This window comes from Dryobates pubescens, chromosome 35 (assembly GCF_014839835.1).
Source record: "Dryobates pubescens isolate bDryPub1 chromosome 35, bDryPub1.pri, whole genome shotgun sequence".
NCBI lineage: Eukaryota > Metazoa > Chordata > Aves > Piciformes > Picidae > Dryobates > Dryobates pubescens.
The window spans coordinates 1,123,742-1,141,957 of record NC_071646.1 but is presented as its reverse complement, the minus strand read 5'-3'; the positions used below and the strand labels follow the sequence as shown (position 1 = coordinate 1,141,957).

The 18,216-nt window shown below is 62.3% G+C and overlaps 4 protein-coding genes across 4 annotated transcripts in view; 3 read left to right on the top strand and 1 right to left on the bottom strand.

The window, feature by feature from the left end:
• The first annotated feature begins 2,334 nt into the window (after positions 1–2,334).
• Positions 2,335–6,070, top strand: LOC104305353 (acidic mammalian chitinase). The gene is made up of 10 exons (XM_054176431.1): positions 2,335–2,359; positions 3,136–3,337; positions 3,630–3,686; positions 3,792–3,957; positions 4,053–4,177; positions 4,508–4,631; positions 4,741–4,926; positions 5,069–5,188; positions 5,281–5,422; positions 5,750–6,070. Exons 2-10 carry the CDS (start codon positions 3,261–3,263, stop codon positions 6,001–6,003), a joined length of 1,251 nt encoding a protein of 416 aa, XP_054032406.1. The 5' UTR covers positions 2,335–2,359; positions 3,136–3,260; the 3' UTR covers positions 6,004–6,070.
• A 517-nt stretch (positions 6,071–6,587) lies between these two features.
• PIFO (primary cilia formation) lies at positions 6,588–9,515 on the top strand. The gene is made up of 6 exons (XM_009906247.2): positions 6,588–6,612; positions 6,938–7,080; positions 7,372–7,470; positions 8,361–8,494; positions 8,645–8,771; positions 9,447–9,515. The coding sequence occupies exons 1-6, from the start codon at positions 6,588–6,590 to the stop codon at positions 9,513–9,515; spliced, it is 597 nt and encodes a 198-aa protein (XP_009904549.2).
• A 2,045-nt stretch (positions 9,516–11,560) lies between these two features.
• On the bottom strand, positions 11,561–16,813 carry TAF8 (TATA-box binding protein associated factor 8). The gene is made up of 8 exons (XM_054176493.1): positions 16,713–16,813; positions 15,845–16,001; positions 14,920–15,018; positions 14,564–14,626; positions 14,060–14,184; positions 13,220–13,367; positions 12,729–12,871; positions 11,561–12,292 (listed from the first exon to the last, which is right to left on the bottom strand). The coding sequence occupies exons 1-8, from the start codon at positions 16,743–16,745 to the stop codon at positions 12,149–12,151; spliced, it is 912 nt and encodes a 303-aa protein (XP_054032468.1). The 5' UTR covers positions 16,746–16,813; the 3' UTR covers positions 11,561–12,148.
• The window catches only part of CCND3 (cyclin D3), a 34,587-nt gene continuing 33,032 nt past the window's right edge, over positions 16,662–18,216 (top strand). The window contains exon 1 of the mRNA XM_054176495.1: positions 16,662–16,762. Coding sequence (XP_054032470.1) covers positions 16,667–16,762 — 96 coding nt within the window. The 5' untranslated portion in view covers positions 16,662–16,666. The remainder of the gene's footprint in view (positions 16,763–18,216) is intronic.

Genomic DNA, 18,216 nt, shown 5'->3' with positions numbered 1-18,216 from the left:
TGCTGCTGGCCCAAGGGCATCAGCAGTCTGCACCTGGTCTGCAGCAGGCCAGGCTGCAGCTGCACTTGGCTCTGCAGGGACAGCTGGGGAAAAGCTCAGGGGCAAGTTCCCAAGGAGTTCCAAGAGCAGCACTCACACTGGGACCGATCCTGCTGGCAGCACCACGGAGGTCAGCACAGGGGCAGCTCCAATCTCCCTGTACCAGGAGACCACCACCCCAAGCTCTGCTCCCAGATAAGGGCTAGGACAGAGCTCTCCAATGCCAGGCTGCCTTTGATCGACCTCTGCAGTTCTGCCCACTGCAGCCTGCCCAGGGACCTGCCCAACCTCCACAGCTGGAGGCCACCACCCCAAGCTCTGCCAGGCAGAAGATGCTGTCTGCACTCTTGGGGCTGCTGCAAATGGTGAAGCAAGACTGAGGAGGAGCAGGGCCTCCTGCCAGGGCTGCTCTGCACTGAGATGTTGCCTAACTGCTGTTGAGGTGAGGAGAATGTGAATTTCCTGCAGGATACTCATGCTTGGTTGAACAAGGTCCTGGAAAACATCCTCAGAGCTGCCCAGCCCAGGTGCTGGCACTGCAGCCACTGCCCTGCCACTGAACCTCATCAGGCTTCCAGGTCCTGTGTTTGGAGAGGCTGAGCTCTGGTGCACAATGAAAGGGCTCTGTGAGAGTCAGGCCTGGCTCCTGCCCAGCCTTGCCCCCATCTCCTGGCACAGGTCTGACCACTGCCCCTCAGCAACCTCTCCAGAGCTGCTGCTTTCGCCTGCTCCTGAGCCCCCCTGGCCCTGCTCCCCTTGCTGGGCAGCAGCTGTGGCTCTGGGGAGGTTGTTTTGCTCTCTCTGCCCTTGCTGTGGAGGTTGGGCAGGTCCCTGGGCAGGCTGCAGTGGGCAGAACTGCAGAGGTCAATCAAAGGCAGCCTGGCACTGGAGAGCTCTGTCCTAGCCCTTATCTGGGAGCAGAGCTTGGGGTGGTGGTCTCCTGGTACAGGGAGATTGGAGCTGCCCCTGTGCTGACCTCCGTGGTGCTGCCAGCAGGATCGGTCCCAGTGTGAGTGCTGCTCTTGGAACTCCTTGGGAACTTGCCCCTGAGCTTTTCCCCAGCTGTCCCTGCAGAGCCAAGTGCAGCTGCAGCCTGGCCTGCTGCAGACCAGGTGCTGACTGCTGATGCCCTTGGGCCAGCAGCAGGCTGTTCCGGCCCCAGGCTCCATGTCAGGAGCTCTCTGGGTCCCCTCCGCTGGGTCTGGGCTGTGTTTGCTTTGTGCTCCAGCCACAGGCACCCACAGTGTGCCCAGCCCTCAGCTTCCCACGCAGAGCCTGCTGCTGAACAACTGAGCCCAGCTCCTGTGTCCCCCAGAGGGGCCCTGCCTGGCAGCCTCAGCCCTGCTCAGTCCTCCTGGCTGGGTGCCCCTAAGGACATCCTAAGCCTGAGGACAACCTCTCCCCTTGCTGGGAGAGACAACACAGCAGCCCTGCCACCCCCCCTGGCCCTGGCACTGCCAACCACCTCTGGGCAGACACCAGGGCAGCACAGGGGTGAAGCCTTCAGCCACCTCTCTCCGTGCCATGGGTTGGTGTGGGCACACAGCCTGGCCCTGGGGAGAGCCCTGCCAGGAGCCAAGCTCCCCAGTTGTTCTCCCCCCGCTCTGGCAGCCCCAGGAGAGGGCACAGCTGCTGGCAGAGGTGTCCCCAGGCAGGCCCCATTGTGCTGGTGTCACCTCTGGTGGCCCTTGCTCTGTGCCAGGTGTTGCAATGTTTGCCCATCAGTGTTGACACAAGATTGGCACCCGCAGAGGGCAGGGTATAAAAGGGGCAGAGGGGCTGCAGCAGCTCAGTCCTGGTCAGAGATGGCCAAGCTCACTTTGCTCACCGGTGAGTGCTGCTCCCAGGCTTCCTTCTCTGCCTCTCTGAGCAGAGCTGCTGGCTCTGGCCCTGCCCTGCTGGGGGCTCCCACAGGAGACTTTGGGGGTTAGGAGTGCAGCAGCTCTGCTGCTGTGCCAGGAGGGCATCCAGCAGCTCCCTCTGGGCTGAGGCTGCTTTGCTCTTGGGGCTGATTTCTTTCTCTGCAGAGCTGCACTTTGGCTGCTTGAATTGTTTGGTTCAAGGGGGAAATGACCTTGGAGCAAGCAAAGGACCCTCAGAGGGGGGGACCTGGGCTTGTGGTAGCTGTGTGCCCAGCAGAGGATCTTCCCCCTGCTGCTGCTGCCACGCTGCCAGGCGCCAGGGCGCTGCACAGCCTGGGTTCTGGGCTCTGTGGCAGAGAGCTGCTGCTGGCTCAGGCATTCCCTCCTTCCCCAGCTCAAAGACTCAGCTCACTCTTGCTTCTTTCCAGGTCTGGTCCTGCTGCTGAACGCCCACATAGGTGAGTGCTGCCTGCCCCCCCGACAGCCCCCCCCCCGAGCCCCCCAGCCCTGGCACAGGCAGGCAGCTGGAACAGGCTCTCTGCTGCCTCTGCTCCCAGCCGCGGGGAGGGAGCAGGCAGGCACAGAGCCCTGCTGGCTCTGCAGGCAGAGGTGTGCTGAGCCATGGCATGCTCAATCCAAAGGGCAAAGAGCTTCCTTTCCTCCTCAAAAGCTGCCCCTGGCAAGCCCCTTCCAGCTCAGCTTGAGCAAGCAGGAGAGCAGCCACTGCCTGGGCTCTGCAGAGGCTTTCAGAGGCAGGGGTCAGAGGGGGCACAGCACAGACACCAAGAGCCTTCTGCCCCAGGGCCCCCTGAGGCTCTGCTCTTGGTGCCAGGGGCAGCAAAGGAGAAAGATTCCCTGGGGGGAAGAGTCCCAGCACCCACAAACACCCTGAGGCAGGAGGGGGAGGGTGCAGGAGGCTCCCAGCCCGACCCAGCTGCTGAGAGCAAGCAGCAAGGACTCAACCCCCTCCTGAGCCCTGCAGAGCCACTTCCCAGAGGGACACCCAACCCTGCTTCTCCTGCCCTCAGCCCTTGGCCCTGCAGGGACACTGCCCAAGCACTGCCCAGCAGATGCCCCTGAGGGTGCTGCTAGCTGGCAGGAGCAGCCCAGGGCTCTGTTGCCTTCCCTGTGTCCCTTGGAGGCTGGCTGCAGGGGGGGGTGGGACCTGCAGGTTCTGCATGCCAGAGCTGGGTGCCCTCTGCTCTTCTGCCCCACCTGCTGTGCCTCTCTGCAGGCTCTGCCTATATCCTCTCCTGCTACTTCACCAACTGGGCCCAGTACAGGCCTGGCCTGGGCAAGTACACCCCTGAGAATGTGGACCCCTGCCTGTGCAACCACCTGATCTATGCCTTCGCTGGGATGGCCAACAACGAGATCACCACCTACGAGTGGAACGATGAGACCCTCTACAAGTCCTTCAACGGCCTGAAGAACCAGTAGGTGCCCAGAGCCAGGGGCAGCACCTGCCCACCCCCACAGCTGCTGCCCCTGGCCAGCCCATGGCCAAGGGCAGGGGAGAAGAGGGAGCTGGGGTGGGCAGGGAGAGGGAGAGCAGGGAGAGGGAGGGCGGCGCAGGCTGCCGGCAGGGATGCCCCGAGGATGGGGCTGGTGACTGAGTGCGCTCTGGGCTGGCTCTTAGGGCTCCACACCGAGAGCTGAGGGGCTGCAGAGGCAGCTCCAGCAGGCACTCAGCTGCAGCAAAACCTTTCCCTGTGCCTCCCTTTGCAGGAACAAGAACCTGAAGACCCTCCTGGCCATCGGGGGATGGAACTTCGGGACAGAGAAGTAAGGGCAAAGCCTCTGCTGCGAGCAGCAGCCCCTGGGAAAGGGAGGGAGGGAGGGGAGGAGCCCCCAGGCAAACCCCAAGTGTGTCCTGCTCTGCCTGCCCAGGTTCTCCACCATGGTCTCCACCCCCCAGAACCGTCAGACCTTCATCAAGTCTGTCATCAGGTTCCTGAGGCAGTACCAGTTTGATGGGCTGGACCTCGACTGGGAGTACCCTGGCTCCAGGGGCAGCCCAGCCCAGGACAAGGCTCTCTTCACCGTGCTGGTGAAGGTAGGTTGTGCCCAGGCCCTCTGCCGCACGCAGCTCTGGCTGCACAGCCTCAGCCCAGAGGCTCCAGGCTGAGCCCTGTGCCTTGGCCCCCTCAGGAAATGGTGGCAGCCTTTGAGCAGGAAGCCAAAGAGGTCAACAAGCCCAGGCTCATGGTCACAGCTGCCGTTGCTGCAGGGCTCTCCACCATCCAGGCTGGCTACGAGATTGCTGAGCTTGGCAAGTGAGTAGCAAACCCTCAGGGCTGGCTGCTGCTGCCCTGCCCTGGAGTGCTGCAGGGAGCCCCTGCCCCGCCCTGCCCTGCCCTGCCCTGGCAGGGACCAACCTCCTGCCCCGTGGGGTCCCTGCTCCGGTGGGTAGGGCAAGGCTGCGGCCAGAGCGCTGCCGGTGCGGGGCAGGGGACGGCAGGGAACCCATCTCTGCTTCCCGGCACAGCCAGGGCAGTGCCACTCTGCCAGCCCCTGGGGGCATGCCCAGGGCTGTGCTGGGCTGAAGGGGCAGCCCTGAAGGCCCAGCCAGGAGGGGGTGGCTGACAGGGCGATGCTCTGCACAGGTACCTGGACTACTTCCACGTCATGACCTACGACTTCCACGGGGCCTGGGACTCCACCACAGGGGAGAACAGTCCTCTCTACAAGGGCCCAGCCGACACTGGGGACTTGGTCTACTTCAATGTGGTAAGTCAGCTGCCCCAGACCCTGTCCCAGGCCCTCCCAGAGCCCCCTCAGTGCTCTCCCCCTCCCTGCACCTGCAGGGCAGAGCTGAGCTCTGCTGCCTGTGCTGCAGGACTATGCCATGAACTACTGGAAGGACAACGGAGCCCCAGCCGAGAAGCTGCTCGTGGGCTTCCCGACCTATGGCCACAACTTCGTCCTCCAGAACCCCTCCAACACTGCTGTTGGGGCTCCAGCAAGTGGGCCTGGCCCAGCTGGACCCTACACAAGGCAGTCTGGATTCCTGGCTTACTATGAGGTGTGTGTGATCCCAGCCAGCCAGGCCAGGCTCAGCACAAAGCCTGCCCCAGCCTGCCAGCCGGCAGTGGGCACCCCGTGGGCACCTGCCCTCCTCAAGGGGGGCCCTTGCTGACTTCTCCCTCTCTGCCCTCCTGGCCTAGATCTGCACCTTCCTGAGTGAAGGAGCCACCCAGGCTTGGGATGCCCCCCAGGATGTGCCCTATGCCTACAAGGGCAACGAGTGGGTTGGCTATGACAACATCAAGAGCTTCAACATCAAGGTATGGGGAGCAGGGGGGGTGGCTGTGCTGAGGACAAAGCAGCAGCAGCAGCTCCTGGCAATGACTGGGACCTGTGCCCTGGCACTCAACAGGTGGACTGGCTGAAGAAGAACAAGTTTGGAGGTGCCATGGTTTGGGCCCTTGACATGGATGACTTCACTGGCACCTTCTGCAAGGAGGGCAAATATCCTCTGATCAACACCCTGAAGAAAGGTCTTGGTCTGGACAGTGGTGGTGAGTAGCTTGGGTCCTGTCTGTGCCTTGGAGGTGCTGGGGAAGGGCTTCAGAGAGCCAAGAGCCTTCTTCCCTGGAGCCTGGGTGGCTAAAGGCTCCCTGTGGAAGCCACAAGTAGAGACTGCCCTGCAAGGATCCCTTCACTGCATCCCTCAGGGTGTAAGAGAGGGAAACTTGGCCCTGGGTCCAGAAGGTTCACAGCCCTGGTGTCAGGCTTTGGGGGACACTCCCTAGGAGCTGACCCCCAGCAGTGCAGGGCAGGTGGAGGGTGGGGAGGGCTGAGGGGCTGTCAGCACCGAAATGAGACCTATCCTGCTTTGGTTGCAGACTGTGTGCCTCCAGCTGAGCCCATCCCCCCCATCACCGAGGCTCCTCCTAGCCAAGGAGGTGGCTCTGGGGGCTCTGGGGGCTCTGGGGGCTCTGGGGGCAGTGGATTCTGTGCTGGCAAGGCCAATGGCCTCTATGCAGACCCCCAGAACAAGAAGAACTTCTACAACTGTGTGAATGGTGTCACCTACCTGGAGAGCTGCCAGGCTGGCCTGGTCTTTGATGCCAGCTGCTCCTGCTGCAACTGGGCCTGAAGCTGCTGCAGCCAGCAGCCCCCCCTGCCCTTGCTGCATGCAATGACAACCACCCAATAAAGTGCTCTTCAAAACCAACCTGCCTCACTCTTCCCACTCTGGGGGGTCCCTGCTTCTCTCCTGACTCCCAGCTGAGCTCAGAGAAGGGTCTGAACCCAGAGGCTGGATTCAATCCCTCTGATCCAGTGTGAGGGGTCCCTGCCCATGGCAGGGGGGTTGGAACCGGATGAGCCTTGGGGTCCCTTCCAACCCTGACACTTCTGTGATGTTCCAGGGCTCTCCCACTGCCCTGCCTGGACAGCCAGGCAGAGAACAGGGCAGATCAGGCTGTGCCCCGGGGGAGAGCCCAGGGAAGGGTCCTGACAGCACAGCCTGCGAGCTGCCTCCCCAGAGCCCTCTGCCCGGCTGCCTCCCGGAGCCTGGGCGCAGCAGCTCCTGGCAGCGGGAGGTGCCCAGCGGGAGCCGGGGCGGTGCCACCCCCAGGGACGTTGTTAATCCTCCTTTCCCTGCCGCGATCCCTCCAGCAGAGCCTGCTCCGTGCCCATAGCAACGGGGAGCACACAGAGCTCGCCTCCCGGGGCAGCATGGCAGCAGGGGGGCAGCTGCGAGGTGAGCCTGCCAGCCGGTGCCCCCCGGCGGGCTCTGGGCATCGGGGCTCTCCTCCTCTCACGGCTCCTGGGGGCACCTCTCTTCCTCATCAACCTGCCCCACAGCCTGGCTGCCAGGCTGCTCTGCGGTCATGCTGGGGTCCAGGAAGCCTCTGTGGCAGCGAGGAGGCAGCGCCCGAAGAGCAAAGCCCCGGGGCGGGGGAGATGCTCAGCTGGGAGAGAGGAGGACGGCTGGCCGCTGGCAGGGAGCAGCAGGCACTTCAGAAGGAAGGGAGGCAGCGAGTGGTGGTCTCCAGGGGCGGCCTCTCCCTCTGCTGCTCTCCCAGAGGCGCAGAAGAGGATCGCGTTCGGGTCACGCCAGGAGCGCAGCACCTTCCCCCTGCAGCGCGGCACAGACAGGTTGGGCATCCAGCTGCCCCCCCTCAGGGGACACCCCCGGCTCGGGCCAGGCTGCTACCTGAGTCAGGAGGTAAGCAGGGCACTTCTTTGTGCTCAGAGCCTTTCCTTCACGCAGCACGAGGAGCAAGGGGACCACAGGAGGGGAGGCAGGCAGGGAGCCCCCACCCCTGCAACGCCCTTGTGGGAGGTCTCCGCATTGACCTTCTCCTCCCCTTCCAAAGAGTTCTCCTCCAAGCTCCAGCTGCCCCAGCCCTCCACAGTAGTGAGAGCTTAGAGGAACGAACAGGAGCCACCCCTGCTGCTCACCTCCCGCTGCAGAGCCCGCAGAATGCCAGCAGGAGCCTTTGCTTTCGGGTTGCAGGGCAGCAGCCTCCGGTACTCCTGGGGACAGAAACCCCTGAGCAGGAGAGGCTATGTGATAGGAGCCAGGACTGCCCAGCGCTTCCCCCCCGAGCCCCAGGTAAGCAGAGCACCTCCCAGAGCAGCACAGCTGCAGCCTGGCAGCGATTTCAGGCTGCCCCTGCCACAGACTCCCAGCTTCAGTCACATTTGCTGCCCCCCCCTCGATCCAGGCAGTGGCCTCAGAGCTCCTGACACAGTCTGGTGGGAGGTGTGGAGCCTAGAGCCTGGTGACTGATCCCAGGAGCTCTGCCAGCAACCCAGCCCCACCATGGCCACTAAACCATGGCCACACATCTGAACCCCTCCAGGCATGGGCACTCCACCACCTCCCTGGGCAGCCTCTGCCAAACCCTGAGAGCCCTTTCAGGCAATTCTTCCTAATACCCAACCTAAACCTCCCCTGGTGCAGGGCTTTGGGAGCAGTCCCTCTGCAGACTTCTTGTAGCCCCCTGCAGGGACTGGAAGCTGCTCTGAGGTCTGCCTGGAGCCTTCTCTCCCCCAGGCTGAACACCCCCAGCTCCCTCAGCCTGTCCCCAGAGCAGAGCTGCTCCAACCTCCTGATCATCTTCATGGCCTCCTCTGGACCCTCTCTGCCAGCTCCAGGTCCTTCCTGTGCTGAGGGTTCCAGAGCTGGACACAGCCCTGCAGGGGAGGTCTCCCCAGAGCAGAGCAGAGGGGCAGGAGCCTCTCTCTCCATCCCTGGCCACACTGCTGTGGCTGCAGCCCAGGCAGCCCTTGGCCTCCTGTGCTGCCAGTGCCCATTGCTGGCTCCTGCCCAGCCCCTTCCCTCCCCCAGCCCCCCCAAATCCTTCATTCTGAACTTCCTGCTACCAGGGCAGCCCAAACTGAGGAGCAGCTCTGCAGAGCCCAGCTGGCTGCTGGTCTGCAGAGCAAAGCCTTCCCCCCAGAAATGCTCTTTTTGCTTGGTTGGTTGTTTGCTTTGTGCAGGTTGTGACTCCTGACCCAGCGAGGTACCAACCCCCCTGGCACACAGGGAGGAAGTGCCAGGCTGCCTCTGCTCCATTCTCCACCAAGGCACCACGATTCCCAGAGAGGCCTTCAGGCAGAGAATTAGTCCCTGGGTAATGGAACTCAGCTCTCCCTTGGGACTTTGAACTGGCAGGCAGGGATTGCTGGCAGGGAGGAACAGTGAGGCACAGAGGGGAGGCAGGGAGCACAGCTCCCAGCTACAGAAAATGGGCAGAGTGTTTTGGGGGTGCTGTTTGCTTTAGGCCTGGGACTTACAGAGTGGACAAAGAGCCCCACAAGAAAGTCACCTGGCCTGGGAGGTTTGGCTCTCCAGACTGGGCTCTAGTGCCAAAGCCAGCAGAGAGGATGCTGAAGATGGAGGTACAGAAGGTAAGGGCAGGGATAAGGGATGGTGAGGGCAGGGGATTGGGGATGGTGAGGAGAGGGTTAAGGGATGGTGAGGGCAGGGGATTGGGGATGGTGAAGAGAGGGGAATGGGGATGGTGAAGAGAGGGGAATAGGGATGGTGAGGGCAGGGATAAGGGATGGTGAGGGCAGGGATATGGAAATGTTAGACAGGGATATAGAGGTGTCAAAAACAGGGAAAAGGGATGCCAAGGCCAGGGATCTGGGGGTGCCAAGGCCAGGGGTCTGGAGGTGCCAAGGCCAGGGGTCTGGGGATGTTTCTGCTGGCTCCAAGCTTCTCACTAAGGAACCTGTGATTACTTCAAGACCTTTGCAGTGGGTTTGGCCATCCTTTCCTCTCTGCCCTGCTGGGCACACACAGGGGCACAAAGATACAAAGTGATTGGCAAACACAAAACACTGATCTGCAAAAAATACCCCAAACCCACCCCAAACCAGTTCTGGTCCTTCCAAAAAGGACTTCCATGAAGAGAGTTGCTCTGGAAGCTTCCATCCCCCAAGGGAGAGGAGCAGAGCTCAGCCTTCCCCCTGCAGCAAAGAAAAGCTTTTGGATATAAGAGAGAGCTGAGGGATGCCAGCAGCCTGAGCCCCTCCTGCAGCCCTCCTGCTCCCTCCTAACAGCCTGCAGTTGTCTTTTAGCTGACCATAGACAGAGAATTCAGGAGGAACCAGGACCGAGTTGCCTACCTGAGGCTCTACTACAGCTGAGGAGCCAGGGAGCCTCACAGCCTCAGCCCTGCCTCCCCTCTGCCTCCCACTCACTGCCCTCCCCACATAAAACCATTGCAAACCCATTTCTTGCCCCGAATTGTGCTTGTCTGGTACCACAACAGATGTCTGATGCCTCTGAGGGTGTTTGGGTGCCCTGGGTCCTGTGCACAGCTGCCCTCAGCCCTGCTTCCCTCGCCCAGGCTGGGCTGCTGGCCACTTCCTTCGGGTCCTTCACCTCCCTGCCCTCCCCAGCTGGGCTTCCCCCAGCCCCAAATCCAGCCCTGCCCTTGGTGAGGAACCAAATCAGCACAGCTGGAAGGTGGCTTGGCTGCTCATCCATCTCCTCAGCACCCTGAGCCGACACCATCACCTTCTCTGAACAGGAGCCTGCAGTGTGCCCAGGGGGCCAAGAAGGCCAAGGCCATCCTGGCCTGCATCAGGAGCAGTGTGGCCAGCAGGAGCAGGGAGGTCATTGTGCCCCTGTACACTGCACTGGTTAGGCCACACCTGGAGTCCTGTGTCCAGTTCTGGGCTCCTCAGCTTAGGAAGGACATTGAGATGCTGGAAGGTGTCCAGAGAAGGGCAACAAAGCTGGGGAGGGGTCTGGGGCACAGCCCTGGGAGGAGAGGCTGAGGGAGCTGGGGTTGCTTAGCCTGCAGAAGAGGAGGCTCAGGGGAGACCTCATTGCTCTCTCCAACTCCCTGAAGGGAGGTTGTAGCCAGGAGGGTGTTGGTCTCTCCTCCCAGGCAAGCAGCACCAGAACAAGAGGACACAGTCTCAAGCTGTGCCAGGGGAAGTTCAGGCTGGAGGTGAGGAAGAAATTCTACACAGAGAGATTGGCCCTTGGGATGTGCTGCCCAGGGAGGTGGTGGAGTCACCATTGTTGGAGGTGTTCAGGGGGAGACTTGATGGGGTGCTTGGTGCCATGGCTGAGTTGATTAGGTGGTGTTGGGTGAGAGGTTGGACTGGATGATCTTGAAGCACCCAGCCAGCTCTGCCTGCAGAGGACCAACCCTTTTTCTTGCCACAGTAATTCTGAGGAGGAACACAAACTTTCCTGGTGCTTTTTAATTCTACTTTTTTTTCCCCCCCCTTACCCCAGCCATGAAAAATAAAAAAATGCTTAATCCAATGAACCAAAAAAGCACAAAAGGAGAGAAATTTGGCTCTGTACAAACACAGACAACATCTCTGTACAGTTCTCACTCTGTACAAGCAAGGCACCAGCAGCAGTGGCTGTGGCAGGGGCTGGCAATGTCACTGCCAACTGTTTGGCACAGGAAGGCCTCCAACCCTCCCCAGGATGGTTGCTCCTCGCTCATCTTCCTCCTCCTTGGGTGACAGCAGGAAAGGGAGGCCTGGGAGGACGCTTGGAGCAAGCAGAGTTGCACACAGACACACAGAGAGAACTTCCTCTCCACCCCCCTGGCTGCAGCAGACTTTATGCACTCGGCTCCTGCTCCAGGAAGCCACAAGCTGCCTGGCAGTCTGTGGCAAGCAGCTCCTGGTGCCTCTGCCAGCAGCTTCTCATCCAGAAGAGGTCTTTGGGAGGCAGGATCCAATTGCAGGAGACTTTGAGCAAAGGAATTTAACCTGAGGGCTTGAACCCCACCAAGGAATGTTGAAGGATCATGAAAGCAAAGCTCTCCAGCAGCAGCTCACAGTCCCAAACCTCTCACCAATCATTTCCACTGCTGGAATGAAGCTCTTCTCTTGCTCTGGGGAAATAAATGGGTGGGTTGGGAAAAAAAGTAATAAAAAGAGTAATTTCTGTGGCTAAAAAAGCTGTGTTTGGGAATGGGCAAAACAAGGAAGTGAGATGCACAGCATGGCCTTGCAGAGGGCAACCCAGAGAGCTTCACTCTGTGTGCCCAGCGGCTCAGCACAGCGGCTGGCCAAGGGCTGAGCTCTCCAAGGGAGTTGGTGCTGTGCTGAAAGCAACAGTGGAAGTGCAAAAAGTAGCTCCTGAGCCCTCCTGCCACGCTGCTGGAGGATGAGCTCCCAGCAGCACAAGGGGAAACACCACACAGCTGCAGTCAGGAGGAGCAGGGCCTCAGCTCTGCATCTGCTCTGCACACATCAGCCTTGCCTTGGAGAAGACAAAGCTGTTTGCCTTTACCTGCCAAGAACCCACTGGAAGGTTTAAACCTCTCTGTCTCTCTTAATTCAAGCTGCTCAGATGCTAAGGCTGGGCAGGGTGGGCTGCAGGAGCTGCTTCTCCAGCCTGCCAGCCACAGATGAGCTCTGCCCTGCTGCTGTGCAGAGCCTGCTGGGAAGCTCTGAGCAGGAGAACCTTCCTGTGTCCTCCATCTCCTCAGAGGGTAAAATCCTGCTGACAGTCAGAGCAAACCAAAGCAAAGCAGACAAGTCCCAGCTGTGACCCAGGGTCCTTCCAGGCTTTCCAGGCAGTCAACCAGTGGCCATTCCAAGGCAGCAGGAGAGCAGAGGGGAAAAGAGGGAGCACTGCAAACCAGGAGGAGAGCACAGCCTGCTAGGCAGGCAGAGCTCAGCCTTCTGCTTCTGCCCCTCAGCCAGTCTGCCTCTCCTGCCTCTCCCCATGCCTCTGCTCACACAGCAGAGGGGCTGAGCCCCCAGGGCTCTGTTGCTCTGGGCAGGCAGCTGGGTGCCCCTCACTTCTTCCTGCGGATCTTGGGCTTCTTGACGGGCCGCAGGTAGGGATTGTCGATCACATTCTCCTCCCCGTTGCGGCTGCCCGGCAGGGAGCTGCTCTGCTGCAGCACCGAAGCATTCTCCTTCTCAGCTCCTGAATCATCCTGCCACAGGAAAAATCAAACCAGAACACCCCACCCCTGAGCACAACCAAGCCAGGTTATGGCTAAACCAGGCTGAGATGCTCCGAGACAGAAGCTGAGGGCAACAGAGACAACCGGCAGCCGAGGCAAAGAGCGGCACACGAGGAGCTGGCACCCAGCAGCTGTGCCCTGAGGGCTCACAGGAGCAGGGTGGGATCCTAGGACAACCCTCTCCCCCCTCCCACTGAAGCCAAGGTTGTGCTGAAAGCTCATGACCCAGCCTCACTTGGCCCTGCACCCTGCAGGAAGCTCCAGAGCCAAGGCACTGTTCAGTCGCTCACAGCTGGCATCATGCAACCCACGCTGCCACCTCCCACCCAGCCCTGGCAAAGCACCAAGCTTCAGAAGCTGAAGCAGGTCAGGCCCAGGAGGCCTGGAGCTGCCAGGCTGCCCCTACCGTGCCCATGTGCAGGGGCAGGTTCTCAGTGTCGGTCTGCTCGTCTTGCTCAGAGGAGTCTGTCTCTTCCATCTGCTGCATCTCCAGCTCAGAGGGGAGCAGGGCTGTCAGGTAGGGCACAGTGAAAGGCCTGGCAGCAATCACTAGGGCCAGGGAAAAGGACACAGTCAGCAAGCTGGGAGAAGCCTCCCCCAAGCCCCAGGTCTGGGTGCCTGGGAGAAGAGACCAATCCCCTCTTGGCTACAACCTCCCTTCAGGGCATTGGAGAGAGCTCCAGGTTTCCCCTGAGCCTCCTCTTCTGCAGGCTAAGCAACCCCAGCTCCCTCAGCCTCTCCTCCCAGGGCTGTGCCCCAGACCCCTCCCCAGCTCTGTTGCCCTTCCCTGGACACCTTCCAGCGCCTCAACATCTTCCCTAAGCTGCAGCTGCGGCGCAGGGCAGCCTGGCTCAGCCAGCTGCCACCTGCAGCACAAGGTGTTGCCAGGTAACTCACATGGGAATGTGCTAACATCATCCTTGAAGAGGCTCTGGGTCTCCCCTGTCTTGGCCATGAACCGTGTGAGGGCTCTCTCCACGTCGCGCCGCTGGGACGCTGCCTTCTCCCGCAGCACCTGGTAGTCAGAGACCGGCTCCCGGTACGTCTGCGGGGCAAGGACAGAGGGCAGCAAGCAGCCTGGCAGAGGCTGCAGGGCATCAGGGCACCACAGCTGCTGCAGGCAAGTGTTGACTTCCAACAGGCACAGGCTGCCAGGGAGGGGCAGATGGCAGAGTCGTGGCAGTGTTGGGGCTGGAAAAGCCTTCTGGGACCATGGAGTCCAACCAACACCCCCACGGCCCCCAGACCCTGGCCCCAGGTGCCATGGCCACAGCTTCCTGAACACCTCCAGGGATGGGGACTCCACCACCTCCCTGGGCAGCCTGTGCCAGGATCCTCATCTCCAACCTAACCCTCCCCTGGCACAATCCCAGGCCATTGCCTCTCCTATCACCTGAGACCAGGGAGAAGAGCCCAACCCCCCCTCACTGCAGCCTCCTTTCAGGGAGCTGCAGAGAGCAATGAGGCCTCCCTTCAGCCTCCCCTTCCCCAGGCTGAACACCCCCAGCTCCCTCAGCTGCTCCTCATAAGCTTTGCCCTCTCAGACCCTTCCCCAGCCGTGCTGCAGGTCAGGGAGGCAGAAACCCACAGCAAGGGGAACCCAGAAACAAGCCACAGACAAAGGCAGGAGAGCAAATGCAGCAGCAGCCCTGCAGAAGAAGCTCTTGCTACAGCACTCCTGGTGTCACAGGCCCCAAATGGCAGACAAACATCTCTCTCTCTCTCTCTCTCACTCACTGGTGTCTTGATGTAAGTGTGGGGATCTGGAAACTCAGGGAAGTGGCCAGGAATGTGGGAGGGATGTGGCTTGTTCTGCCCAGCCGTCAGGGCTTTGGGAGTCACGGGCTGGTTTGTCACAGGAGCTGCAGGTGGAACACAGGCACACAGACAAATCAGGCAGCTGCACTCTGCCAGGAGCTGGGCATAAAGTGCTGCTTTCATCCTGTAAAAGGGAGAGGGCACATCCCAGGGGCAGGAATTTCAGCTGGTGTTTGCCATGGGGTTACTTGGCCCTTCTCTCCCACACGAGGAGAGCAAAACCACCTGGAGGATCCTCCTGCGCCAGGGGGGTGCCGAGGGCCCCTTCCTTCACCTACCACACAGCAGCTACCAGGAGACTTAACACAAACTGCACTGGCAGGAGCACTGGAGTGCACCCAGGAGCTCCCTGGATGCCCTCAGGGAGGAAAGCTACATCATTCCCAAAGCCCTGTGTCAGAGGAGGAAGGAGTTCCCACGTACGGGCGGTGATGACCATCCGCTGGGAGCGCTTGGCGTACGCAGGAAGCAGCTCAACGTTGAACCCTGGCAACACAAAGGAGACCACCAAGCAAAGGTCACCCTCAGCTCATCCTGTCCCAAATCCTCTCTCCCAGCATTCCCCCAGAGTTCCTCCAAACTCCACGAGAAAGGAGAAGGCAAAGGGACAAAGGGAAGCACGCGCTGCGCCTTCGCCCTGCGTCCACAGCAGCAACAGCTGAGCCCACAGAGAGCAGGCAGCACACCCCCCAGGCACCAGGGATGGGAGGCACTGATGCCCACAGACAAATCTTCTGCACTCTCCAGTCCCCTGCAGTGGGACCAGGTCAGCTCCTCACCCATTTCCACCAGGGTCACCACGATGTCCGACAGCGTGGGCTGCGTCCGGGCCGTGTGCTCGCAGTAGGACTTTGCACTCCTGCCGATTTCAGAGATGTCTGGAGGGGGGAAAACACAAACCAGCACCATGCTGCATGGCCTCACAGCACCAGGAGGTGTGGAGAAGAGCTTTAAGATCATTCAGGCCAACCATTAAGGTTAAAACCAAGCTTTAAAGATCATGCAGGCCAACCATTAAGGTTAAAACAGAGCTTTAAGAGCATCCAGGCCAACCATTAAGGTTAAAACAGAGCTTTAAGAGCATCCAGGCCAACCATTAAGGTTCAAACAGAGCTTTAAGAGCATCCAGGCCAACCACTAAGCCAGCACAGCTGACTCTACCACTAAACCATGTTCCCCAGCACCACATCCACATCTCTTAAACCCCTTTGAAACCCCTCCAGGGCTGGTGACTCCCCACCACTGCCTTAGGCAGCCTGCTCCAGAGCTTAAACCACTCTTCCAGTGAAGAAATCATTCCTAACATCCAAGCTAGACCTCTTTGGGGCCATGTCCTCTCATTTGTTACTAGGGAGAAGAGAGTGATGCCCCCCCACACACACTCATTCCAACTTCCTCTCAGGAATCACAGAGAGGAAGGAGGTTGGAGGTTGGAGGTTGGAAGAGATCTCCACAGATCACAGAGTCCATCCCCAGGCTGTAGAGAGCCAGAAGGTCTCCCCTAAGCTTCTTTATGCTCCCAGCTGCTCCTCACAGGACCTCTGTTCTAAGAGCCTTCACCAGCTAACAGTACAAGACAATAAAAATAAGGGGGGGAAAAGGCAAAACAGAAGAAAAAGCAGCAAAATGAATGAGTGGAAGGCCAGCTTGAAAAGAGAGAAACAAGAATGGCCTGGGCTGGACACACACAAGCAGGAGACTCACAGCTCTGTAACATCTCTGTCAGCGTCTCCACCGCTGCCTTCTCAGCGCTCTCGAAGCCAGCTTCAGTGAGCAAGGAGCTGACCACCACTTGCAGGGTCCTCCTCCGGGCCAGGTAGTAGTTATCTGCAGGGGTGGTTGCATGCTTGCTGCCCGACCTCTGTGGACATAGAGATGCCCCAAAACGAGAGCTCAGAGAAGTGAAGCCACCTCCAGACCCCGGGGGAGCAGCGAGGTCCCCAGAAGCAGGTGCTGAGGAGGGCACTGCCCATGGGACAGGCTGTGTGGCACTGGAGGGCTGAAGGCAGGGCTGCCTGTGTTCAGTGGATAGGGGGTGGCCCTGCCCGTCCCCCCCAGCAGGCTCGCACAAGTACAGCCACATGCATCGCACAGACCCACACCCAGACACCAACACCCACTAGAGAGCCACGGGATCTTTCGGGTTGAAAGAGACCTTTACGATCACAGAGCCCAAGCATTAACCCAGCGCTGCCAGGTCACCACTAAACCACGGCCCTCAGCGCCACAGCTCCGTGACTTTGAACCCCCCCCACGCCCAGGGATGGGGACCCCAGCACTGCCCCGGCCGGCCGCGGCCCCTTTAAGAAAGCCGCCCCGCGGGCAGCCCCGCCTCGCGGCCCCCCCGCCAGCCAATCGCAACGCTACAGCTCGAGCCAATCAAACCCCGCCGCCGAGCCCCGCCTCCCCGCGTCCACTCAGCCAATCGGCGCCTCTCCGCCCCGAGCGCCCCGGGGGCAGGCCGCAGGCGCCTCGGCGCCAGCAGGCCGCAGGCCGCAGCCCTCCCGCTCCGTTCCCCGCGGGGAGATGCCCTCTCCAGCCGCCCCGCGTCCCGGCGGCGCGCCGCCGTTACCGTGCCGGAGCTACCGGACGCCGCGTCGGCCATCTTGGAGCCATATGGAGGTGTGCGCGTGCGTCACGTGCTGGGGCGCGTGCTCGGGCGGGCGCGGGGCCTTGTGGGATTTGCAGTCGCGGCGGGAGGCGGCGCGCGCGGCCCCGGTGCCCGGAGCCTGCCCTGCCCTGCCCAGCCCCCTGCACGGCCCCGGTGCCCGGAGCCTGCCCTGCATAGCCCCCTGCACGGCCCCGGTGCCCGGAGCCTGCCCTGCCCTGCATAGCCCCCTGCACGGCCCCGGTGCCCGGAGCCTGCCCTGCCCGGAGCCTGCACGGCCCCGGTGCCCGGAGCCTGCCCTGCCCTGCCCTGCCCAGCCCCCTGCACGGCCCCGGTGCCCGGAGCCTGCCCTGCCCAGCCCCCTGCACGGCCCCGGTGCCCGGAGCCTGCCCTGCCCTGCCCTGCCCTGCATAGCCCCCTGCACGGCCCCGGTGCCCGGAGCCTGCCCTGCCCAGCCCCCTGCACGGCCCCGGTGCCCGGAGCCTGCCCTGCCCGGAGCCTGCCCTGCCCTGCATAGCCCCCTGCACGGCCCCGGTGTCCGGAGCCTGCCCTGCCCGGAGCCTGCACGGCCCTGCCCTGCCCTCTGCACGGCCCCGGTGCCCGGAGCCTGCCCTGCCTGGAGCCTGCACGGCCCTGCCCTGCCCTCTGCACGGCCCCGGTGCCCGGAGCCTGCCCTGCCCAGCCCCCTGCACGGCCCCGGTGCCCGGAGCCTGCCCTGCCCAGCCCCCTGCACGGCCCCGGTGCCCGGAGCCTGCCCTGCCCTGCCCCCTGCACGGCCCCGGTGCCCGGAGCCTGCCCTGCCCGGAGCCTGCACGGCCCCGGTGCCCGGAGCCTGCCCTGCCCTGCCCCCTGCACGGCCCCGGTGCCCGGAGCCTGCCCTGCCCGGAGCCTGCCCTGCCCTGCCCTGCCCTGCATAGCCCCCTGCACGGCCCCGGTGCCCGGAGCCTGCCCTGCCCTGCATAGCCCCCTGCACGGCCCCGGTATCCGGAGCCTGCCCTGCCCTGCCCTGCCCTGCCCAGCCCCCTGCACGGCCCCGGTGCCCGGAGCCTGCCCTGCCCAGCCCCCTGCACGGCCCCGGTGCCCGGAGCCTGCCCTGCCCTGCATAGCCCCCTGCACGGCCCCGGTATCCGGAGCCTGCCCTGCCCTGCCCTGCCCTGCCCAGCCCCCTGCACGGCCCCGGTGCCCGGAGCCTGCCCTGCCCAGCCCCCTGCACGGCCCCGGTGCCCGGAGCCTGCCCTGCCCAGCCCCCTGCACGGCCCCGGTGCCCGGAGCCTGCCCTGCCCTGCATGGCCCCGTGGCTCTGTAGTGCACCCCAGCAGCGAGGGGTTCCCCTGAGCTCCCCTCTGCCGTGCCCGCAGCTGCTCCCGGCCAGCCCCTCGCCAGCCGGCTGCCGGGCTCCCGCTGCCGGGCTCCCGCTGCCGGGCTCCCGCTGCCGCTGCCGGGCTGCCGCTGCCGGACTCCCGCTGCC